This window comes from Anabas testudineus, chromosome 10 (assembly GCF_900324465.2).
Source record: "Anabas testudineus chromosome 10, fAnaTes1.2, whole genome shotgun sequence".
In the NCBI taxonomy this organism is placed as follows: domain Eukaryota; kingdom Metazoa; phylum Chordata; class Actinopteri; order Anabantiformes; family Anabantidae; genus Anabas; species Anabas testudineus.
The window spans coordinates 15,895,050-15,921,809 of NC_046619.1; the positions used below are offsets into that span (position 1 = coordinate 15,895,050).

At 41.8% G+C, this 26,760-nt stretch overlaps 1 protein-coding gene across 4 annotated transcripts in view; it reads left to right on the top strand.

The window, feature by feature from the left end:
* pcdh19 (protocadherin 19) overlaps positions 1 to 23,768 on the top strand; it is a 54,552-nt gene extending 30,784 nt beyond the window's left edge. For all 4 annotated transcript variants that reach the window (XM_026358118.1, XM_026358120.1, XM_026358119.1 and 1 more), the window contains exons 4-5: positions 1,518 to 1,690; positions 21,731 to 23,768. In XM_026358118.1, coding sequence (XP_026213903.1) covers positions 1,518 to 1,690; positions 21,731 to 22,290 — 733 coding nt within the window. In that variant the 3' untranslated portion in view covers positions 22,291 to 23,768. The remainder of the gene's footprint in view (positions 1 to 1,517; positions 1,691 to 21,730) is intronic.
* Positions 23,769 to 26,760: the final 2,992 nt, after the last annotated feature.

The window sequence follows — 26,760 nt, forward strand, 5'->3', positions numbered from 1 at the left end:
AAATGAGCCACAAACACATACCTTTTTATTATTTGATCACACAGAGCAGCAGAATCAGCAAACAAAGGTTTTTGAAACATAAAGACCCTATTAGTCTCCTCTAATTCAGTAGATTATCAGGTCACGGCTTACATCTACTTAATGGTTAGATGATATTCAAACTATTTCTCCACTTCTCCCATAATTAGATTCTAGATGGTTTGTTTTTTCTTGAGGAGGGAGGTGGAATAAACCTTTTCATTGTGCAAATTCATTCAGTCCACCTGAACCATGATATTAGAGAGCTTTGCAGGAATGCGGGGTTAGGGGTTAGGACGGGGTCATATAATAATTCCCTCTAGCTAGAGAGGTCTTTGTAACCAGCCTCACTTCACTATTCTCCCTTCTTACCTGCAGCTATGGAACATTCCTGGCTTTCGTTTGTTTGAGGCCATCCTAGCCTTTTTGAAAAACCATTATGGCAATTTCCCCCTCAAAAGATTCCCTGCATTAATGTAAACAAAGAGCATTCAAGTAAGGGCCTCTGCAGCACACTACAAAGAAATCCCCTCAGGAGCCAGGGAGCCTATGGTCTGGGACAGGTGCAATTACAGCGATAACATCAGAGAGCCAGCATTACCTCCGCTGCAGTCCTCTCTCCCAGGCTGAAGAATATGAGGCTTGGGTTGAGGAATGCAGCTACCATGTGCCGTCCTTCTCTTCCTCTACCTTTCTTTTTTGTTTGCACACTTTTGTTTGCTCGCATTCCTCCTCTGTCTATTCTTTCCGCTCCTTTTTTATCCTTTCTCACCTTACTTATAGCCATACATATATTTTTTCTCTCCCACAAGAACACATGTTCATATATTCATCCCTACTTAGAGTTGTTTGTACAGCAGAATTTGTTCCAGTGGGATGGAAATCAAATGAAGGGAAATCACGCTGTTACTGTGCAGCTGTTGATTGTACCCCCCACCCCATCCTCTTTATTGACTGTGAGTCCCAAACAAGACAGATGCTCAGTTTGTATGCCTCCACCGTTTCCTACATCCATCTTCCTTCCAGGAATTCCTGATTACTGCTGTATTTGTTTGATTGTACTGAGTGAGTGCCTCCTGTTTGTTCGATGTGATGTCCTTGAAGTCAGTGCATCCATCCAAAATGTCCCTGGCAGAAACACCCAATAACTGCCGCGCTATCTGTGAAGTTAGAAAAAAAAATCTGCTTAATCCAAAAAGACTCTCAAACCCTTATTTCATGGTTTCAAGGCTGGACTGAGGCTTTGTTCTTTGCAAAAGTGTAGTGTTTAACTAAACTTTATCCTAAAACAAATTACTATTCAGCTGTTTTAAATTCATGGAAATGGACCATATAAAAGGGCAAAGAATTCAGAGGAAGGATGCAAAAAAGGACAGGTCGGGAAAGACGGACAGCTCATCACAAACCATGAGACAAGAGGACAAAGGAGAAGCATGTGAGAGACGGTGATGTGACAGTTAATCAACATTTTCCTCTCCTCCCTCCTGGCCCCCATGTAGCACATCGACATTCAAGGACCTGGAGGGGAATAGTCTGAAGGACAGCGGCCATGAGGAAAGCGACCAGACCGACAGTGAACACGACGTCCAGAGAGGACACTATGTTGACACGGCTGTCAATGACGTGCTGAACATGACCGTACCCCCCAATGTTTGCCAGCTGCCAGACCAAGGTAAGAGAATCGCTGCGTGTTTATGGGTGTGTGTACTGCTCTGAAGTATGTTTTGCCAGCTTCAAGACGAGAACAAAGTGTATTGGTGTGTCCACCCATTGTGACAGTAGAGCATCTTTTAAGGTGCATTATGCCCAGTGTAGGCTTCTGATGTGCAAGTATGGACATCACCTTTTTTTTTTTGTCTTTGATGTCCCGCTAGAGCTGCTAATGTGAGGGATCTCTGACAGCTAAGGCTACCCTTTGATACAGGCTTAGGTAACATCATTGACTGATAGTAGCCATGTCTGCTCTTGAAGTGGGGCTGACTTCAGATGTGCTTGAATGGCAGCAATTAGGCTCATAAAGGTAGAAGATGGAAATCTACATATCCACATGCCCTCATCCATTATTCAGTGGGATCATTTAGCGGGGAATTAATGTTGATGTTTCATTTCTGACTCACCGTTTAAAAAGACATCCACTTGGTTGGCAGAAGTCAGTGTAAGGGTCATGTTCATTCTTAACTACTGCCAGTCAGACCGAGCAGGAGAGTGGGTCAGTCAGAGGGAAAGAGAGCAGAGAAAGCAGGATAAAGCTGTGCGGAGCAGACCAGGATGTTACTATATGCACCTGTGGGTATTTACGGAGCTCAAAGGAAACACCACATGCACAGGTGCAACGGCTCAGCAGAGCACGAGAGTCGGCATGTGTGAAAATTGCAGACATTTTAGTATGACTCACATTAGCTATTTTATTCTGAGTGAGGAGGAAACTCTGGACATTTTATTTTAAAAGCACACTCTGGAGGACAGCACTTACAGATATCAATTGCTGTATCTGAACTTTACATTTGCGCTGTGCTCCAATTTGGGAACTTGCCAAATTTAGTTTTTCTTCCCTCAGTTAACATCTACATAATTTTGATTCCCTTTTACTAACACTGCCCTAGTAATGCGTCCTAGTCTCTCACTTCTCTACTTTCTTTCCTCCTCGGCTGATACAGGAGGAAAAAATTTTAATGAGCAAGAGATAACAAAAAGGAATCCTATTTTATAAAAGTGCATATAGGAATAGAGATTATGTGATTTTTTTTATTTTTATTATTTATCTAACTATTTTTATCAGTGGACTCGCATGTGGTTAAAAAAAGCAGTAGTAGACATGTGTAGGTTATTCTGTGCCTGGTCTCTGCCATATTAAACTAACAGGATGCTTCATTTATAGCAATTTGGCTGTTGATGTTGTTTGCCCAAGGAATAATAACATTAGACAACCTACACTTTGTGTTAATCAGGAATGGTGTCATGCAAATGGGTCTGCCTGTGTAATGACTTGGCTGAGAAACACAAATAGACATACTGTATGTATAAGGTGACCATTACAATCAGCTTCTACTGCGTGTACCTCTGTAGCGTCGGACAGTAATGAACAATGAAAAGTGAATTTGCTGACTACTGGTTGCCAGCTGTAATTACCTCACAACCCGCAAAAAATTCATGTGCCTCTAAAAAAAAAAAAGAAAGAAAAAATGCATGCTGACATGTCTCCAAGTAGTGGGATCTCATTATTGAGACAATTAGAAATGATGTACATGAAGAATATTACAAGTGGGGAGAGCTCTCTCAGGCAGCTCTTCTTTCATTAACACCAATGATTGTATCTGTTTCAGCAAAATGGATGCATGCCATCTGAATGTGTAATGCACCTCCACATTGCTGGTAAACAGAGCAAGAGGCTATTTCACAGTGCTGTCCACTCTTTTGACCAGAGCGAATGGATGATCACAAAGTATATGCTTAGAATTACAATTGAATGGTTCTGTACTCGGTGAGCTACATACTTTTATCCACCGTACAAACTTTACAAAATGGCTCCACTCCAGTCTTTCCTCCTTTTGTTTTGAAAGTCAGTCAGCAGCAGTGGCCACACCAGAGAGTAATGAGAGGCTGTTTATTAAATGAATTGACCAAAGATCCTTACACGTGCAGAAATGTAATGACATAGCAAATGAAATCGTCCCTCTATTACCATCTCAGCGGTCTAATTACATAGTTAAAGGGCATGGTGGGCTGACGGAGACGGGCAGATTCAGCACGGTGCACAGTTGAATCTGTCTCTCCTGCAGTATGAGGATTTTACGTTGTCAGATTTTTTTTTTTCCTGGCTCCTCGGGAGAACACTAGCCTCCTCATTTCCCTGCTTCATTTTGTTCTGTGCTAACTGACTTGAATACAAAGGCAGAAATAGAACAGTTGAGGCTGTATAATACGAGAACCACCGTGGTTACAGTCATGTGATGATGTGGTTGTACTTCGAGCTCATCTGTCTTAATTGCCAAAAATGGACACTATCTGCTCGTTCTGTTGAGAGAATGCAGGGAATTGTCAGAAAACAAATAGGCATGTACACTAAACACCGCACTGCTTAGATGTCTTCTGGGAGTAACTGTTGTACAGTGCACCTCTCCTGTCAGCTAAGGCAGAAAACAAGTTGAGAGACTGCAATTGCCAAAGGACAACAACACACACAGGCAGAGGATGGAGGAGCCTTGTTCTGTGTGTTTTTATTGTTCTGTTTTCTCGTGTTGATAAGTGCCGAGAACAAAGGGAAGCTGGAAGGTGGAAGGGGGGAAGGAAGCAGGGTTAAACTCTCAGGCTTTTACAGTGCAAATGTTTACCATTCCCAGAGCCATGTAAAGCTGTTGTTTGCCCAGGAGACGAGCCGTTACCTTTACACAAAGACCTTGCATCACTATCATGTTGTGGGCTTTTATGTGGGAATCCATTTGTGACACAAGTTTCAGGGGCTAACTAACCCAGCACCTTAACAGAGGGGGGGGCATTCGTCATTCCTGCATCATTTCAGGAGCAGCAGCTATTTGGCTTTTGTCCATCACAGTTTTGCTTCTTTTCTTTGGTGCCATTTATTAGCACCTGCACCAATAGCAAGGTAACTTTCAGCAAGGTGCTTGTGAAAACTTTTTCGACTTAAATTTCAATGAATGCCTCCTTGTTGGATCCCTGCCAAGAACCCAAAGAGGCGTGTGTGCTCATTTTAAAAAACCTGACCTGAAATATCCACACCCAGTGGATTAGATTAGGGAAGTCTGAGGAACAAATTACATTAAATCTCCTAAAATCTATAAAGAGAAAGCTGTCTTTATGCAATGGCCCCTTCCTATTTGCCAATAGTGTAAAAATGGGTGATATCTCTGTAACTATCAACTAAAAAAAGGAGCGATATAAAATGAATTCCTCTTTATCTTTATGGGCTTGTGAAGTTGGGGGGATTTGGTTGAAATGTGCGACATGCTAGCTTTAGCTCTGTAGAACCATTAGTGTCAAGGGAGAAGCAAGGGAACAGACTCCGAGGGGGCTGGTGACAAAGAGAGCTAAATCTATTTTGTCGACTTCCCTTGATTGTCATAGCTCACACTTTAATTCCCCTCGGAAATGGATGAGCCATGGTTTTTAAGGATTAAGATTCGTGTATTGTTAAATCGCTCGAGTTATCTTTGCGGGAAGAAAAAGGGGGAGGGCATGATGTCGTCTTACACTGTCCGATTTATGGGTTTAGAGGTTTCTGGTCTTAGTTTTGAAATTATTTCTAGGTCAATGTGTAAGTGTTCTTCATAAAAAATCAGATTCTCTTGTCTTTAGCACTCAAAGGGATCCAAGACCGCTCAATTAGCTAGAGCAGGGAGAAGGCCTCTTTTATATTTGACATATTCTGTGGCCTCCACCTCTGGAGAATATCTCTCATCTATCTGTTAGCTCCCTGTGGGTGTGTGCCTGAAGCTGGAACCCAGGAATGGAAGCCCCCTCCGTGGGCTGCAGACTTCTCCATATTCCCTTCCTCCATCATCAGATCCACAGGGTTTCGCTGTTCTTAATTGATTTCAGCTCCCCTCACGCTATCTGTCTCTCGTTCCCGCTCCCTACATATGTCTTTCTGTCTCTCTCTCCTGTTTGCATCGACTGACTGAAAACATCCAAACGCACATCTCCCAACTTTACGCCAGTCAAGCGCTTCCCCTTCCCCCTGTTGAATTAAAGAAAGAGTAAAGGCACCTCACATGTTTCTGCAAACTTGCCCTAAATTCAACACGGGAACATTTCTAGTTTGCAGTTCTCTGATCTACTAACGAAAATGCTGACAGGTGTCAGAATCAGGAAGGCAACAGGAACCAGGGCTGTGCTGACAACAGTCGACGAGAGGGAGGAGAGAGAGTCTGTGTGCGAGGGAGACAGAGATGGAAAAATAAGCGCAGAGTCTAGTAAGCAGTCTTAGCGAGGGAGAGTAAAAAGAGGAAAAGAGGAAACAATCTCTGTGACAGGTAGGAGTGATTTTTTTTTTCCTGTCTCTCATTCCAAGATAGCTGTGAATGTGCCAGAGGGTTTGACTGATTCTCAAACAACATTTGATTGAATTATGTATCAGAACTCTTCGTGTGATCCGAGCAGGCGACAACACTTGTTGCGTTATGATATTCCGTGATTAGATTAACATACAAACTCTATAGTGGGACCATCCATTTTGATTTGGGTTTGCCTAATCTAATGTGGAACCTGTGGTAGAGGTAAAATGGCTGACAGTGACAAAGAACTCAATACAGGCATTAAGGAAGATAGAGTGCACACACACCGCATGCTCCAACACACCAGTGTATGCTTGCTAGCAGGTGTAGTGAAGTCTATAATGAACAACCAAGATGCAGATTTTGCCTCTAAGAGGTGGAGACTTGAAGAAAAAGAAGGAAATAAAATGTTGTTTCAAGCTGTGTCCATCTGGCCTCATATTTTTTTATCATCACCGAATGAAATTGTGTGACTCAGTGAGGCTTCTGGCTCTGTCTTATTGAAATTACACCTAATATAATAAAGCACAGCTGACCAATATTGATTCTGGCCTTGATAAAGCTGACAAAACCTCTATAACTTAAAGGGAAGATATGATTTTTAAATATTTCTCCGTGTAATAAAAGTGCATTCCTGCTTAGACGACACCGCTTTTTATGTCTGTTCTAAATTTAAAGAAAAAGAATGCTGCGGCTGCTTTGTGTTATATTTTTGCAGCACTTGAATAAGTAGCGCACCATGTCTTGTAAAAATCATGCAAACCAATCTCTTTCTTCTTATAGGTTAATTTCAAGAGGGACTAATATAAAAGCTGCGGAGAAGGACTTAAACAAATTCGACATGTTTTGATACTTGACGTTTTGACAAGCATTGCTTCAAGCTGTTCTTTCTCAGCCACACACACTAATGCAGACAAAGGTCTTCATCTCCAGCACAGACTGTAAACATACAATATATAGTGATGTTATAATACTATAATGGCATCCCCCGAACCCTCGTTCTGCCAAAGCTCTCTTGAATATACCCAGTGTATTTAATCAGCTCAAGAGGGGACTGCTTATCTCTCTGCACTTGTCATGGATAGCGTATTGAACATATCAGAGAGAGAAATGGGAATAGTTCATTATTTTCTAGGGCTCACAATGAGCCTGATGTATCTCATTGCAGGCCCTCCACTGACAGCTCATTTTCTAGACAATCCTGGCATTCAGTTCACACCGCGGCAGGGCAAGAGAGACAGAGAGAGGGAGAGAGAGAGAGAGAGAGAGAGGGAGGAAACACAGAGACGGAGAGAAAATAGGGCTCCGGATCTCCATTGCTTATTCATGACGCTGTGGCATGCTAGGTGTGTTAATAATCTCCGCAGAAACCAAGTGAATCGCAGTTGTTTGTTGAACACCTAGCCAAGCTGGGCCCCAATCGACAGCAGATGGGAAAACAGGGGGATCAGGATGATCCCAGACAGAGGGAGGGAGATTAAGAACAGGTAATGTGCTGAAGTTGATGGGGGCCGAGTGTGTATTAAAGAGAGGGGAGAAGAGAGTACCTGAATTTTAAATGTGTCTGAGAGTGTGTACACAGTGTGTTGAGTGTGTGTGTGTGTGTGTGTGTGTGTGTGTGTGTGTGTGTGTGTGTGTGGCTGCAGGTGTGTGTCTTTAAAGGTTAAGGAGGAGGAAAAAGAGAGAGAGACACAGATAAAGAGATGGCACAGGAGAGAAATACTATGAGTAGGGGGAAATGAGTGAAATTGAAGTAGCAGAGCTATAGCATTGTCTCCAGTCTGCTTGCCTTTTGTGGTTCAGATTGATTCTAGTTCTTGTCTGAGGGACCAAGGCAGCAGCCATTTCCTAACCGCACCATTGTGTTTTGAATTCTTGGAGGTCGCTGCATGGGTTCAAGCCCTTCTACACTAGAAAGCGAACAGTAATAAGACAGAGCGCTGTATGAATGGAGGAACTTCAGGACCATTTTTACAGGAATTACACTCACAAAGAGCAAAAGTTGGTGCGATACTCTAGATTTTATTATTTAGCTCATTGCTTGTCCTTTAAGTAACTCTCCGGATGTTCCTGTCCCTACCTCACCTCTCAGTGGTACTTGCTACCCACATGTATCTAATGTTTACATATCCTCTCCACTATTGTATTTTTTGGGGACAATGCTCTTCTATCTCCAGTGTGATGTGGGCTCGGATTCTAATCTGACCAGAATTTACATTTTACTGTGATAATCCTATCGATGTGTGATGCAAATGCAAAACGACATGTTTACAAAGGCTCTTCTGCTATGGGTTCCTTTGTTTACATCCATTCACAAACAGGGCAGGTTCAGATGCTGTTGCATGCAACCGTGTGCAACGATGAGCCAAAGCAAATCATTTTTCCTTCAGATGCGTCCCTTCATTTACTGTGTTGTTGCTTTTCGGTTGGCAATTTATGTGTTAAAGGAAGAGAGAGCAAGACAGAGTTAGAAAGCCAGAGACTGTCCTCCCAAGGAAAATGTGAGCAGAACACCATATGTTTATGTTCAAGTGACAAAGCAGAGTAACAGCCGTGCTAATTATGACAGGCGTAAAGGAAGCAGTCAGGATATGTACATCAAAGTCTTTGTTGGGGGGGAAGTCAGGGTGGAAACAATAGACTTAAACATGGGAAACTGCTGTTTGTTTCTCAGCAGTCAGCATCAGTTTCTGGTGCATTGTTCCATGACCTTTACTGTGTATTTATGTAACCATAACGACTAAGGTCCCATAATCATAAGTAGTCTTAACTATTTTAAGTTATTTAAGTTGTACCTAATCAAACCACAACGTCAGTGTCACAGCTTAAAGTGGGTTTATTTTTCACTCAGCAGCGTTTCTGATACAGTCAGAAAGTACTTATGTGTTAATTTAGAGGAGTCATATGGGAGATATTTTGTAGTTTCATTTGAAATACATCGTTTATCGTTTAACCAGGTCAGTAACTGTAATATAGTAAAAAATACAATAATGAATTGTACTGCTTCCAACACTTGTCTTGACATCCTTATTCTTAGAGTTTGAATGGAAATCAGAGACTGCTGCTGCTGTATTAACTCTAATGGCTGAAGGTCAGCTAAGAAAAACATTTTTATGGCACTGCCAGGGGAATGCATCCCCATCTGACTAGTCATTGTTGTCTCAAGTATCAGGAATGCAATTTGTGAATGTAACGGCAAAGTTGGCCACCAGAACCACTCTGCCTCTAGGACAGAAAATCGTAGAAGGTATAACCCCAGAGCTGATCCTGATCCTCTGGTGACAACTTAACTTCCACTCAGGAGTTCTTAATACTCTTACAAAGCCATGCCTTACCACAGACTTGTTACTGAAATGGTATGACTATAGACTGATACCATGTGGAGTAAACAACCTGATGAGGACATACTATACACACAGACTAACTCAAAGGAGCCTCTGTGTGTGGCTGGAAGTGGGCAGGATAGTCACAGAGTGACTGCCAAAGCAAGGCTTGTATTACAGGGATCCCAGGATATCAGACACCAGGCGGCCTGTGCTCCCTCCAGGCAGGGCAGAGTCTGGCAGCTGGCCCATAGCCCAGATAGCTATAATCAGCTCCATTACCTGTAGCACTGACTCCCATTTAGGAGCCTTCATAGTGGAACCATGGCTATACTGCAGGGATTTAGGATGCTGTGAAATTTAGCAAAAGCAAAGATAGCGCACGCTTGCACATGCTATAGCTACACCTGCTGCAAACACATACATTGTACACACATAGGAGCACGTTGGTAGCTGCACGCTACATAAATATGTGGTGAATGGAGAGAGATTTTCTGGGCATTATGTGTCTTGGCATGAGGCATTTGTTTTATCTCCTGCCTCTGTGAAGGGAAAGATTAAGAATATACTCTGCTCTGTTTAAGGGGAAAATCAGCTGTCTTCTGACAAGTACATTGTAGCCTGCAGTTTTCTGTCCAGAATACAAAGAGACATTTATCACTGCAGCTGGGGTAAGGGAGGAAGAGAGAGAGGGGGTCCCCTGTGCTATTTCTTTTTTTAAACCCTATTACTTCCTTTCTGTGGGAAAAAACACTACACCTCCATCCTCTTTAATCCATTTGAGATTTCCTATGTTCCTTCTTTCTTTCATTTCACTGTATCCCCCACTGCTTTTGTCGTCGCCATCCTGGCTTTGTCTTAGTTCTCATCACCTTGTTTCTCCTCACATTGTAATTCAGATGGAATATGTAGCAGGAATATGTAAAGTTATGTCGTCCTCTTCAGTTGTGGCAACAAAAGGTTACTACCTCAGGCACACTGCTATAATATTTCCATATTTTGCTCTCTTCATGTATATTCAGTGAAAATGATTTATTCGGGAACATTTTATTGCTGTTGAAACGCTGGATTTCTCTCGCACAGACCCTGTATATACAATAAAACACTGCATGGCAGAATGTGCTCTTTGGATTTGTACTCGGCAGAAGTTAAACAGAGGTTAAAGAGAAGTCATCCAAACTAGCTGTATCATTACTATCTTTCATTCACCAATTAGTGTCAGCGTTTCCTCGCTGTCCCCTAGATGACCTTGAATGAATGAGCTCACTTTGTTGTAATGCAACGTTTTGAGCAGATCTCAATAGTGGAAGGCACATTGTGGCTGATAGTAACCCAGATCATAAACTACTGATGAGTAACAGAGGGGAGGGACTGACTGAGGTGCGTGACGCCCCGGCAGCCTCCCTCAATCTTCTCCTGGCCACCGATCTCCACTAGACCCTGTCTGGATTTGTCTTTCAACACATCATAATATGCAGCAGCCTCCTAATCTCTATCTCTGTGTTGTGTTTATTCCTTATAAAATTAATTAACATCCAGCTTGAGAGTAAAATATAGTGCTGGTAGGTTTAACCGGACAGTTTAAAAGTCCATCTGAATTACTTACTTACTAAATAACGCTGTAGTGAGAATTCTCCCTTCTTTTTTTTTTTTTTTTTGGACTCTATTCATGTGTAAAAAAAAAAAAAAAAGGTCAAGAGCTGAACAAGATGCAGAGTGGTGTTTCCACACTGTGGCATAGCTGGCGGTGGTGGATAATCAAATTAAAGTAAATTCCTCAACATTAAAAGCATTATTCACAAAGGCCCTCCATTTTTATATGGTTGTACTAATAAGATGTTTCCTTTAGGCTACCACACATCTTTTTGGGCATTAACCTAATTATCATATCACATTAGGATATTACGTAAAATCAGGTTAGTGTGAATTATGTAAATACTACAATAAGTGCTGCATTAATCTGCTTATTTAAAGATACAGGGTTACATTGCGCAGAAAATACTTCTGCTGCATTCTAGGATGTCTTACTGTAGTTTCTTCTATGTATACAATATACAAGCGACAAGGTACAGAATTCATCTTGCAGGATGCATCTTGCAAGGCCAAATGCGACTTTTCAAACCCGGCTCTCCCCCACCTCCTCAAAAGGGAGGATAAAAGGTAATGGGAGAGGTCGGCTGTTAAGTTTAATGGTAGACAGGAAAGTCTCAGAATGGCTCTTTTTAATGATGTGCCTGTTCTCCTGCAGTCCTCGTTATAGATGAGGCCAGAATGAATGCAGAGGACAAGGAGGGAACTGTGGCCACACACTGCACCCCCCACCTCAGCATCTACAAGATCTGCTGTGGGGGGTCTCAGGCTTCTTTTTGTGTTCTCCAGAACACCATACAAATCATGTGCTCCTTTTGTATTCAGCTCACATTGGCATCAGAAAATAAATAAAGCAAGCAATCAGGCCACGACCTCTTACATCCACGATGCGCCCCCACTCCCCGTCCTCCCACTCTGCTGCTCTCTACAAACTTTAGTGTAGGTTTTGCAACTGCATGACAAGCTTGCCGTTTGGCTTTACCACAGGGAAGGTTGTTCCTTCGCCATCTCCAGAGTAAAGGAGCTCTAGGAGCGAGGGAATTGGATCTTTGACACCTGTCACTTCCACTCCGCTGCACCTTGCTCCCTTGCCACATATAAGGACTTTTCATGTCACAGCTCAGCATGTTATGAGTGGGCACAGGGCCTGAGAAATCCAATTACTACCACTGTGTCAGACCCCTGCCAACATCCTTATATATGCTATAGTCATGTTCCTCAAATCAGAAAAGATGTGCCTATTAGTTCCTTCTCTTCTTCAGACTAGGCTCGCACCTCCATTTCAATCTGTGTGTCTTAGATACGAGCAGCAGCTCTTCTCATGGGCTGCCTCACTTCTGTCAGTCCTGCAGATAGAGTAGCACTGGCTGGTGGGTGGCTAATGCTACGGACATTGGTTCTGACTGTCTGATATTAAGTGGTATCGCGGTGCAGACTTCACTGTAGCGTATAATGGAGAACCTGGTAGAGAATCAGCAAACCTCCCAGATGCCAAACAAAATGGCCTTTGTGACAGGGAAATAGAAAGCGTTAGAGGGGCCTCCCTGTTGCTTTTCCTCTGCCCACTATTTGTAAATCTAATGCATCTCCACACAGCAAGAACCTTGCTGGGTTTTCCTTATTTCTTTTACTTGCTGCTCATCCCTGAGTGGCACTGCCAGTCTGGTTCAGCGGGAAACAGGGGTCAGCCTTTTTCAAAAGGATCAACCATCAGTGTCCTAAGCTGGCCCACCTTCTCTTACTGCACATGCTTTTGCACGCTGAGCTACACCTGCCCATCACCCTACATACCACCACACTCGATATGTTACAGCGTCCTACTTCCAGAGGTTGTTAAAATTGTCAGAAGAAGGGACAAGTGGAATTTTTTATAGGAAGAAAAACTAAAAGAGGACAGAAAATGAGAGACTAGGAACTATGCTGGTGCTTTTGCGATGAGATAAAATGGAATATAAAACACACAGTCCTGGGTGACACAAAGTGAACATGACTGAATGAGAAGCCACATTGCATTAATTATGTAGGGCCACTCTTTGAGGCAAAGCAGAAGCTCACACAGACAGAGGAAATCCTAAGATATTGGTATGCTGTCAGCTGTGCCGTCCCTGGTTGTTTGGACCTTGACACATTGACAGGCACTGAAGTATTGTGTTTATTTCAGATGGCTAATAGAAATGGCACTTGAGAAAGCAAAAATAATCAAAAGGGAAAACTGTGAGAAAAAAATTCTTTATGGCAAATGTAAGAATATAATGGTTTCGTTCTCTTTGTTGTTTATGTGCTATAGGTTGTTCAGAGCCATTAAATCATAAAACCCTTTCCCCACACTTGATTGTACTTTTTGACTGCAGGGATGAAGACGTGGATTCACACAGATGATTCTTGATGTTGGCAAAACATCTTTAATTCGTCATGGGTTTCTTGTTTATTAAGGGAAAGCTCTGTGCCACACTAAGCGTTGTTTTTCTATCTTCCAGTGTTATATTTCACTGACATTTGCTGTTTGCGTTTTTTTATTTTTCTGCCTATTAGAATTTCTGAAACGTTTACACTGGTGTAATAGGGATTCATTTCAGCTGATAACACACAAATATATTGAGTTGGAGAATACATATTCCATTATTGGTTTACTCAGGAATGAGATGAAGTGACCTCAGGGACACACCTGACATAAACACATAGTTTTGATAGCAACAATCCCTGTACTGTCCCAAAGCTGTCCTTCTCTCTGTCCCCACTTTCTCTATAGCTTTTTATCTGCCCCCCAACCCCATTCACAGATGTAATTTAAGAATCTTTTTTTGTCCCCCTCGCTTCTCCCAGACTCAAGGGTTTAGGAGCAAATTAGCTTACTAGCTCGGTCAAGCTTAAACACAGAAATGCTGCATTTGTTCCAGTATATTTAAAGATGTCCTCTGCCGATGCATTGTAGAGGAAACGAGCCAAGTAGACAGCGGCAAGCAGGCCGCCTGGCTGGCTCGCGTGAGGGAGCGTGCAGGTCTGCAACTGGGAAGCCAGCAGCCTGCTGCGATCAGTTTGGGGAATGCATTGTACTTTTGTTCTGGGCCCAGAGCTCCAGAACACAGGTTAATTTGAAGCCCACCATTAGACACACAATTTGGATGCTGCAAATTGACAAGGGTGGTATTTCCTGTGTCATTATGCTGAAATTCAGTACGTCTCATCATGCAACCCTGTCTCCTAAAAATTAAATTTCTAATTAAACAGCAAACATGAAGGTTTATGTGGGAAACATGATGCACTATATGGATTATGCTCAAATGCAACATATGGTTTTAATAATAATAATAACAAAATTTAAATTGATTTGGAAGGAGGTGGTGGAAGAAAAGCACTATGGTTAAAGTTTTGTTTTGAAGGTTGATAAACACTTTGTGTGTGACAGGATTTCATGTACAGACGTGTCCAGGGCGTTTCCCACCTCTCACCCACTGACAGCTGGGATAGGCTCCAGCATTTCCCGCGACCCTTCAGAGGACAAGCGGTTAAGATAATGGATGGATGGATGAATTTCAGCATACGTTCACTTATTCAGTCTCTTTGAATAATATACTTGTCATCGTTTAACAATTTGACATTAATTACTTCTGATTATTAAGTATAGTAATTGCATGTCAAAACAAGCGTCATTGTCATTCAATGGAGGTAAAAACTATTCTCGTGGAACAAATTGAAGTGGACCTTTTGACATAACGTATATATTATCTTGTCTTATTCAAATGTCTGTCAGCTGGTAAATTCTAGTCTGATGATTGCAGGAAAAAGTTGTGAAGATCAAGGACAGCAGCATCCGTACACTAAGTGCACTTTGCCATAGCTCCATAAAGATGTAGATTCCCTACTTTTATATTTTGTTTAGTTTAAACTGTGGAAATTGATTACAATCCATCACAGAGTACCAAAGGGGATATTTTACCAAAAAGTGGCCCTCCAATCAAATAAAAGTACTGTTCTTTCTCATTTGCCTTTGGGCATTATGTTTTACCACAATTTGTTATTTTAGATACTAGATTATGTGAGAAAGACAAGCTCAAGTTGCAGTTTAATTTTGACTCTAATTGCTTTTTTTTTTTCATCCTGTAGCTTTCATATTTTAAAATAATTATCCCTTTAAAATACTTCTCACCCACAGATGAATTTCCTCTGATGAAATTCATCACTGAATTATATCCCTGATGAGTTTTTCTTGGAAATGTTATATGTGGCCACGAAATTATCTAATTTACTACCATAAAAAGTGATTTCTGGTTCCAGTGACAGTGATATGGTTGGCATCATTATCTTGTAGCAGGGGAAAGCACATGCAAACTCTTTTTACAATTTGCTGTTGTAATTTGCTTCATGTACATGATATTAAACCTTTAACCAAAATACACTAACTCCTTTCTGGGTACGGAAATGGTGGATACGTTATGAGAGTTGCTCCAAGAGAAGTCGTTTGACCGAAACAGTGGTCAATGATTAGTTTTCAATTAAAATAATTAATTTTTCAGTGTCTAGTGAGGAAAACCAGCCACTGTTTCTTATGTTTGTAACCTCTCTGCAACCTCTTTTTTCCTGTCAAGCCAAGTTCAGCCTATTTTATGCAGCCAGGCATGGGACATTGCCTTAATGGGCGGGTTAATTCCAGGTCAGAGGCCAATTTGAAAGAGTTAAACAGACACTGACTCTTCTAATGTATGAATATTGGCTAGTCAGAAAACCTACAGGTCGCCGAGGAGTTGACCACAGTAAACGATGTCCTCCGAGCGGTGCACGTGTGTGATGGGATCAAAGGGTAATGCTTGTAGAGTCTTAACATCTGTTACTGAGAATCTGTAACCTCTAGGAGCCGTGATGGTGGGAGCAGAGCTCAATAAGGTGAGATAATCCCCCCCCCAAGCAAAATAGTATTTGTTGCTGGGGCATTGAAACCAGCCCACCCACGTATGTCATCATGACAACCAGTTCGCATCGTTTCCACTACATCAAGCAGTCCATTGGCCTGTGGTCCTGCTTTTGAACAAAACAGTGCTCTGCGATGACATAGTGATTTATAAAGCAGCATAGAGATTGCTTTTTTTCCCTCTCGCTGCTGTTACACAGCTGTTAAACAGATGCTGTTTGTACCAATTTAGAAGCTAGTGCATTGTTTGTCAACACCAGTTTGGAAATACATTCTTTATACCAGGACCTGCTATAAAATGCACAGGATGGGGTGGATGGAGGAAGCGGAGACAGTGGAAGTGAACATTTGCAGAATTCGTCTTGAACTGTTGTTAGCTTTTAAAACAAGTATTGACAAATGCTTGTGAAGAACGGCAACACTGCCACAAAATTAAGTTAACATGCCATTTTGCATCAGCATTTGGGGCGGACACAGGCGGTCAGGCCTGGTGGAAATGACAAGCTGTCAGACACTCTGCGGCGCTGGATGGATTAGACAGTGAATTCCTTCTTGATAAATTGACTGGTACTAATGCTCAGAAATAGAACTAGGGCCACGTGAACCCCTGGCTTCACAGCCATATGACAGTACTAACAAGGCTGCCCAGTAAGTCTAATTTAATCAACAATTATTATTTGACTGCGAGAGTAGAAGGAATTCAGGTCAGATAGCCAGAAATGAGAGGAAGAGATTTTTGGGTGAAGGATTTATTTAATTACACCAGTGTACGTGAGACAGCAGTACTGATGGGATGAAGGAGGAGGACAGAAGGAAGAGAAGCATAAAAGATGGGCTTGTGTGGAGAGCTGCGAGGGATGAATCCGGGGGTGTCAGGGGGGATAGCTTGATGTGACTGAACCAGATGCTGTGGGGAGAAGAAGAGGACTCGGTGCTGTGTGGAGAATGATGGCTTGCGTGGCGCAGTAAGGGTGCCCCTCTACTGTTTGTAAAAACAAGACCATCACACTCCATCTTGCCGCTCCCGCAGGAGCCAGACCTCCAGGCTGATTAATGGCCCACGGACTGAATTGGCTGGCTGGGATGACAGCAGTGCTTGGACTCTCCCTAGTGAGTAGTGAAGGAGGCTGCTTGGCCAGACCTCGGCCTCAGCTGGCCGAAGAACTGTCCTCTGTTGTAGTTAGGGCAGACTAGATGTTAAGCTCCATCCCCGGCGTTGGGATCAGCCAGGGCCAAGGCCTGTTAGGTCTCAAGCATACTTTGGACTCCGAGCACCAACCAGCCACAGACAGTCACCCTCTATTCTGCTGGTGCCATGTTTTCTGAGTTTTCCTTCCCTGTGATAATTCCATCAGCTTCTGCATCACAGACTCTGTAGTCACAATTTAGATTTAATCAATCTTTGCCATGTGACTGCCAGTATGGAAAATTAATGTGGAGAGCAATTAGAAAACAGGCATCTCACTGACAAAGATACACTGGAATACCAAGATGAGAGCAGAAAATTGGATGGTGTTTTAGCAGAAAATGAAAACCGTCTATTCACCACTCAGACATGGCAGCGACTCCTCAGTCCCAGGCAGTTCTTAAAAAATGTCATAAGAGCTTTGGTCATATTTAGTTAAGACAAGAGGAATCAGAGGAAATTGGTCAAATCTGTGTAGGCCACAAGTAAAGATAATCTAGGTTTCAAATCCTCTAAATCATTTTCTTTTACAACAGCCATGTCTACATTACTGCCTGGCGGTATATTTAGAAGCATCTATTTTCACATGACAAACAGAATCAGGACATTTATTGTTACTTCTACAACAAAAATGTCACCATACAGAGGAAGAACGAAAAGTAGTTTAAGCCAAAAGTGGCAGACGTTCTTTGTAAAATGACTTATCATGCCAGAGCGCTGTTCCAAATTCTTTTTAGGGTTCATCATGCTGTAAAGCCAAACTGACTGAATTGTGTCACACTGCGAGTCCCATCGCCGTGTGGCTCCAGTTAAATTAAGAAAAACAGAATGAAGATTTTGTCACCTGAGTCTGGGTTCATAGCACCTCCACTCCATCTCTGGCCCTCCGATGTGGCTTCGTGTTTCTCGTGGCTGCTTACACTCATTTTATAGGATTACATCATTGTTGTCAACCTTGCGGGTGTGTGCGCCACTTTTGGAGGGAGAGGAGCCTCTGTTTTCCAAATCGAGCTCCAAGTGTTAGCCAAACAGGACGCGAAAGAGCTGGCAGAAGCTCAAGGAGTTTGTCAGGGAGTTGCCTCTCGGAGTGAACACATCCCTTTCCTTTTGTGTCAAGGGATTTTAGTCTTTTGCTGATTCCTCTTTTTTGCTACATTAGCAACAAACAAATAGCACCTCCAGCTGTATGACATGAAGGGATCATTATACGCCGTGCATGAGGGTAAATTGAGCAATGAGCTTGTCAGGTTGTGGGATCCCTACGCTGTAACTGAGGATCTGTCTGCTGTAATTTGAAGTTAAGACGCCTTCATCTGATTGAGGGAAACCAACAGGATTGAGTCGGCTGCTGGCAGGCTGTATATTCAAGATGAAATGACAGAGAACATGTGGGCTTTTCCCCTCGCTGATCCAAAGTAACTCTGTTTCGGGAAACTACAAACACAAAAAACATGGCCAGCGCTATCAGGAGAATTTGGGTTTTGTATGTGAAGTGCAGTATTTATTCTTTTCCAATGCCATGCACATCGCAACATTCAAATTTAAAGTGCTCCCTTGTGCCTTAGTCAGTCTTTGTAGCTTAATTTAATATTAAAGTGTAGTTTGTCTGATTTGATAGCAGTGCTGTGCTACCTGACACACAGATTTTTTTCTTGTTGCCTCCACTACCAATGTTATTATTTTAAATGTGGAAGACTTAAATCACAGTCAGCTTCCACCTCCCGATGGAGCTCCCTCACTAATTAATAGGTATTAAATCATAAATAGGAAGTGTTCCCAATAACATCCTGCTCTGTACTGTGCTTTAAATCTGTTCCTGACACTGATTGGCAAGCTTATTTTCCTGATGACTTTGAATACATGTCACAGCAGGAGGTGCCTTCACTGTCTTTTATTCCGTACTTTTTGACTTCCAAACCTAGTGCTGTGAAAGCCATTAATTCAGCTCTTAACATTACAGTTTGCTCATTTTTGGAATAGGAGGAGATTGTGTTTTGTTAGAGGTCGATGGCCTGTCACTTTTTTTTATTTAAATTTTGTCTCCTCCGTTTTTTGTGGGTCTTTTAGAGCAACATCTGCGTTTTACGAAGCTCTGAGCACAGGCAGGATGTGTGAGTGTTAATGGCACTTGGCTTTCATAACAATGTCATTTACAACCCAGTTGCTCTCCCATAGAACCTTAAAGGAGAGAAAGTGGCATTCAGAGCATATGCATGCACTGCTAAGTGGAGAGCATGCAACTTGTGTAAATTTCTTTGTGCCTCAAGGCTTTTCATGCTTTAGTGAGTGCTTCAGGCTATAGAAAAAAGCCAAAGTATTTAGAGGAAATTGCATTCATTACCAAGATGCTTATAAATCTTAAATCAGCAGAGAAAAAGATCTACTTTGTTAAACATGTCAACCAAAATTTGGAAAAAAGTTTCAGGATTTCTAAATATAGAAATGGAAGTTTGAAATGTATGTTGAGGCTTGCAGAGGTTTTCAATGGTAGCAGATATCAAAATACAACAATGGCAAATGCGCTTTACATCGCTACTGTAGCTGAAACACTGTCTGCCTAAAGCGTCTTTATTTTTAGCAATCTATCAAAGAAAATGCATCAAATAGAGGCTAAGTTCAAAATACAGTTAATCACAAAGCCGTTACATAGGATTATACGAGAACATTGGATTTGAAAGGGCTTTAAAATGCTGTTGCAGTGGACAATCTAATCTAGTGTGTGGGCATGTTTTCTTTATTTTTTATATTCATCGCTCTCCATTATGTTTTTCTTGTACCTGGTAGCGGCTTCTGTTATGATTAAGTTATTACACTCTGATTGGTTCCCTTCTGCTTAAACAAAACCCCAGCTTCATGCCTTTTCTCTCCTTGATTGCTGCTGGTGCAGTTTCTTCTTCTCCAGTAATCAGTATTCATCCAAATTTACATACTTACCAGAAAAAATATATAATTTGCTTATTCTTGCTTTTTGGCCTCATCAAATAACTTGATCTGTATAGAGAGTTTTATATAACTGTTTTTTGATGCTGCAGTGTCCTTACATCTTTACTACCATTGTACTAATGTCCTGTAAGATGGTAACTCGCATGTTTACATGAGTGTCATTTGTGATGCTTATTACAATGCCGTCCCTTGTAACATCTGAATCGGCCATTATTGGATAACATGCGTGTGTCAGTGTGTGTCTCTCTGCGTGTATTTAGACACAAATGATCAAAGGAAGTGTGGCCTCTAACTCACTATGAAGCATTTATGTGGAGATTGGTCACTCATCATCTGCATTCTTGGTGCCGATGTTCATTTTTTCTGCCTTCAAGCAAAGTAATTACTCCAGAACTCCACTCCCCACATTTGGATTCTAACAGCCCATGATACTCTTTATTCATTCATTCAGTCATTTAGTCACCATGTTATCTGTCAGTCTCATCAGATTATACTTTATGAGAGACAGCTCTGGCATATTTGGCCCTGAAAAGCCTGTCTCCAATCTTCACATATCGATCCCCGGGGCGTAAGCAGAGGTGCCTCTCATGAGCGCAGGAAAGAAGGGAGAAAAACAGATCATTAGTGATTTTAATTAGGTGATCTGTCAAGCCGCGATTGCCAGATGTAAGCGTATGCATTTGGGTCGATAGCAGTCCCTCTCACAATCCACTCTTGTCACCTTGGGCCTCTGGAACGGAGGATGGCTCTTGCTAGGAGTGAGACAAGCAGTAGGGGAGCTCGGAAATGTGTCATTGTGTATAACTGTGTTGCAGGTTTGTTCACAAGATTGGAACTGGTGGAAAACAGCACAGAGTCCTGAAGAGGTTTTGGAAAATGAATTCATATGTTTTTAGGGCTCAACATTTTTTCAAAGGGCTGATGTAAATAATGTTTTAATCAAATCTACAGAAGGCAAGTGAAGTAATGTATAGAGTTTTTTTGGTTTCTATCGCCTAGTGGTGCTCCTTGGGCAATTAAAGTGTTTGTGTGAATTAATAACAGAACAGGAAAAGCAAAATTACAGCATTTCACTGTGAATAAGGGAGCATTCTTTTGTTGTTGTAATGATGCAGAAATTGTCTTGAAAGTCATTCCCCTTCACTATAACAAAGTACAAAAGAGTGCAGTTATACAGACTCAGACAAATCTTTTTTTCACTCCAACGTTAAACATCATTATATATTTATAACTCGGCGCCAGATGACAGAAAGGGAGAGAGAGAGACGAACCAGGCAACAACACAGCAACTCGTCTGGTGTCTCTCTGAGATATCTGATTGCACTGTTTAAACCTGCCTTTCATCTAGTGTTGCTACAGAAAACCCAATTATACAAGAGCTGCAAATGGACTTTTGATTTAACAATACATAATTTAATTGGCATATTAGAAGTGCCCCAAACATCCAGCTCTGGTTATCAGTCAGTGGTGCTAACAGGACTGCAGTCTTGAACAGATGCAGGCATGCAGGACAAGAGAGCAAATCATTCAGTTGTGTTAAACTCGGCTTGTTTTAATTAAAATAAATGCTGCATTGTTTTTCATTAATTTCTGCTCTTACTCTCATGACAGCTTTGGTAAGCCAAAGTCAAATGTACAGTAGGGTATTGTGGAGAATTAACTAGAGATCTGTGTGCAAACGAGTGTGAAACTTGTGAATCAATCTGCTCTCACAGACAAGCTGACGGTCATGTTCTCTCTTTGTCTCTCATAGATCCCAGCGAGGGCTTTCACTGCCAGGACGAATGTCGCATCCTCGGCCATTCTGACCGCTGTTGGATGCCTCGTGTCCCAATCCCGGCACGTGCCAAGTCACCTGAGCACACTCGTAATGTCATCGCTTTGTCTATCGAAGCCACCACAGTGGATGTGCCCCACTATGAGGATGGCACCTCCAAGAGGACTTTTGCCACCTTCGGCAAGGATGGGCCCGAGGACGTGGAGCGAGGAGAGTTAAAGGGAAAGCGGACTCAGGAGTCTCAGGTGTGTAGCCCCAAGGCCAATGGAGGGGCTGTCCGTGAAGCTGGCAATGGGCGTGAAGCAGCCAGCCCCATCACTTCCCCTGTGCACCTGAAGAGTCCAGTGTCCAAGCCATCATCTGCCTACAACACACTGAAATGCCGCGACGCAGAGCGAATTGCCAACCACAGTCTGCTGCGGCAGCCGGAGGGGAAGGACAGTGAACCGGCTGTCAGGGAGATCAACACGCTTCTCCATGATGGCCGGGACAAGGAATCCCCCAGCAGCAAGCGCCTGAAGGACATTGTGCTTTAGCGAGCTTCTCTATGACACACACCTACATGCATACACACATACAGTGTAAACTCACATATATATACCCCGCAATAGCTGTGTGTGCACAGAAGAAAGTCAGGCTGTGGAAGTAGAGAGATACACCCATTTGCAGTATACGATATTCAACAACCAGCTCAGGCTGATGATGGTGAGCTGTAGTATGCTGCAACTAGTTGTGTGGTCAAGCCAAGGTAGTGGATGTGGCTTTGTTGTAGTCGCAGTACTTTTTCCTTGTTCGCTTTTTTGTTCCTTTTTTTTCTATCTGTCTACAATGAGTGGACAAGCCGGTTGCTGTTGACTGCATGGACATGGCCAGTGGAGCTCCCCAGCCCTTGCGCCAAAGCAGGACACTGCGTGCGTGGACACCTGAGGTGCCAATTCATAAGTACAGTTATGCCTTTTGAACTACTTTTGTATCACAAACTGATATTTGCCTTCTTTGGTTTTGCAGTTTGTTCTAACTGCCAAACTCGCTCTTTGTTCCTTTGTATAGTGAGCTCCATCAATGTAATAAGCAACACAAACAGACACACACAGGACTCATCTTAAAAATCTCCTCAATTTATTCCTTCAACAGTTTTCAGTTCTTTCTTTCAGGAGAAGGAAAAGGAGACCTCTCAGTCTCATTTGCCCCTCTCCCTGACTAATAAGAGAAACTTTCTCTGCATATCCCTGAGGACATCCTAGTGTCATCAGACTGTGAGGTCTTACAGTATTTATATTTTATCACGGATGGAGCTAAATGAACTCGTGCTATCTGCCCAGCCACTCTGAACACTGGAAGTGGGACAGACAGATTCTTGTGTTCAAATTGAGTTGTATGAAAAGACTTACTGCTTTTGAAATCTCCTGTGCCCAACCTTGATTGTAGCCAGTGGAGCACAAATTAGAACTTTGTGTTCTGGTCTTGTACTTATTTTGACTTTTGACTATGGGGCTAGGATAGAAGGGATCGTCACTCATGTCTTGCTATGTGAAACTCTGTATAGGGTTTACTATTATCATTTTTAATAACCTGTTGTTATGTGACAATCCCTTTAATGTTTTGTTTCAAGAGAAAAAACAAATAAACATTGGTGTTCAACTGAAGCTACAGTAGCGTTTGTTACACAAACACAAAAATAAAAAAAACATATATGCCAAAATATATTTTATAAATAATTTAAAAATGTATAATGAGAATATTTAATGCTGTGTAGTTATTTTATGAGTAAGTTATACTTGAAATTAACTTGCTTTTGTTTGTCTTTTGCTTTTATATTGAACCTGATTTGATTTGTTTTGTTTTTATTTTCAAAATGAAACTGGATTATTATTATTTCTTTTGTTTACTGTGTGACCCCTGGCAACTGTTGACTTGCAGTCTACCTTGTTGTAAAGAGTTACTTATTGGTCAGTTCTTGTGCCATCAAGTTTCTGTGTGGGCTACTAGAAAATGTAAAAAGACAAAAAAAAAATCTACAAAAAAAAACAAAAAAAGAAATTTCAGCACCAACATTAGTGTGTCAGTTCAACGAGCTTAGAGTGAGATAGCAAAAGAAACCAAAAAAGATGCAAACAAAACCTTAAGGATTGCAAGATGTTGCTTAATCTTAGTATCTAAGGAGGAGAACGTGCCCAGTGTTCTTCAAGCTGGCAACAAGGTTCCACCTGTTTTATCAATCTAATTAACCAGCTCTCCCATTGGTCCCAATCAAGTTCAAACACGACTTTTTCTGGTTAAGCTGAGGGCGTTTGGACATGCAGACTAGCTTCTCCCAGCACTGCTGTCACCCTGTGCCATCTGCGTTCAGTTGTTCTAAAGATAAGGTTGAGACCAGAGTGGTATGAATAGGGCTCTCCCTTCCTGTGAGCACCACACAACAGACTGGGTGGAATCGTGTTTGAATGAACTAAGGTCTTGGAAGAACCGTGTTGCACATCAGCAATGTGGTTTTATGTTGCTTTGCAGTAAACTATGTACAATGTGGAAAACATGAATGAAAATGGACAAATTGCATACAACAAACTAGATCTTGTAGCTGAATGTTTTGCTGGTCTCACCCATGGCTTCTGGCAACATGAAAATCGGAATAATCACTGAATGTATACAGCAGCTTATTATTAAACTATTAAATGTTCTTTGCTTTGTTTCCTTGTCTTTACTTAACTTGAGTCAATTTTAAAGTTTAGATTTGAATTATCCTCAGTTTCTGTCTATTTGTGTAAAACTACAGCTTTTGTGCAGATTGTCAATTTACACCCCCCCACCCCCCCCACCCCCCCACCCCCCCACCCCCCATGACTTTCATAACTTTCATCTGTAGCTTATTCTTTTTATGACACACCATGGATGTATGCCCCAGTAGCTACTTGTTATACTGAAACAAAAAACAAAACAATCACCATAAATCGCCATTATATAAAAAAGACATCTGTTGACACTTTGAACTGCACATAAACTAAACTGTTAGTGTTGTGTGGTGCAGCTAAGTGTAAGGTCTATGGACTGAGCTGGATGAACGCTAATGCATGTATGCCGCACAGCTTTTTTTTATTCAACTGAACAGGCCCTATTTTTGAAGTCAATATCCAAAACTTGCATTACAATTTATTGACGAGGGGACATGACGGCAATTTTTAGGCTGAGTTAATTACTGGAGCACATTGTAGGTCTGTATATCTACAGCACAGGTTGCTAGAGGTGCTAAGTTTTCTTCAGTGCTCATAGTCTTTGGCAGTTCTTGCACACTTAATGCTATGCTCATTCCACATTAAGCAACGAATATGGCCCCTCGCTACCCCTAGCTATCTCTCTTTCATGGGTCCAAATGTGGGAATGTCAAATGACCTGACTGTAAAAACTCCCAGCAGCAGCAGGTAATCCCATAACCTCAGAAACGCAACATGATTCAAACCACAACACAGAGAATCTAATGGATGGGCTCATGCAGTAACACACTACTAACCTAACGGTTTGACTGAGTAATGAATAACAACATCAGCCCCCGGCTGGATAACTGCCAGTGAAGCCTGTTGGAAATAAAGTTATTTGGTGGATTACTTTTAGTTCCCAGTCAGACACATTGGACTAGCACATGAATGTAAGGGGCTCAAGTATAGTAGAAAAAAAAGAATTAATTTTGGTAACAAAAATCAACGACATACATAAAGTGATATCTGAGATGCAACAGTGTGAGTTTTCTATAGTGAAACAAATTCAGCCTTGCAATAGTTCATTAACAATCTTTAATATGATGTGAGCATTTGAGAATGATTGTGGGAAACAGCATGATAACACATAATGTGATGTCTATTCTATTTGTCATGATAAAATGGAAATTAACAGTTTGAGTCCAGGCTGGTTCCATCGCTGCATTAATATTCCATGCCTCCACTGTTGCTCTTTCCCATTATTTCCAGAACAGACCTTTGGGAATAGCCCAACAAGTGAGGTGAGTGTGTGCTAGTGTCTGTTTCTGATGGTAGTGCTCTTTTCATTTTGCTGGAGTGGGTCACACATGCCATTTCTGAGACATTTAACATCCCCAAATGTCTCTCAAAGCACAACAATATAGATGATGATCGGGACCATGCAGCCTGTCATTGAGCCTCACATTCAGCTGGTGGTTAATGTTAATTCACAGCAGCCCAAGAGTGTGATGTCATTACAACACCAGATCTCTCTTGAAATATTGATTTATTAGTTGACTTTGAGTGGGAGGGTCTAAAAGCTTTGAAAATAAGTTGAAAGGCAAGACAGAGTCTGATTTCTCTCTGGTAGTCTGCAACAATTTCTATGACATTTTCACTCAATAACGGCTCCACTTTGCACCTCTCTGATACACAGCAGATCTTTCTCTTGAGTGAGTTTGTATGGATTGATGAAGAGAAATCGACAATGGATAAAGCCACATTCCAGCACTGTATACAGAAAAGGAAGGAGACTTGCGAGGGGAGCTGCCACACAGCTGCCCTCCATGATAAGAAAGGGAGGTTGGCTTCATTTCTATAATTAATTTGCCATTCCCTCTACACCCTCTGGTGGAGCCAACATGAAAGCCGGTCTGAAAGCTCACTTGCTAACACATCCATTAGTCTATAAGGAGGATCTTGTTTCTTCCAGCTAAGTTCTCTTCTCATGGGCAATACCACTATTCCAGCCCTACCCCATTCATATGAATAACTCATGCCCTTTCAGTAGTGTTTAGGCCCCTGGGTCTCCATAACAAACTCGCCCGTACCAAAGGTACAGTCCAGCCTCCAACTGAAGGGCAAAGTATGCATTTTAAATTTAATTTTAAGGAAATCAGTTTCATTATTATTAACATGAGTTACTGCAGCAATCCATTCAAACCTACTGTAAATGTTAGAACTTTGTCTTCCAAATCAACAGTATTCCTCTGGGTCAAACCTTATTTACAATGCAGGAACCATATTTGTAAATCCAAAAAATGGTGCCTGTCCACG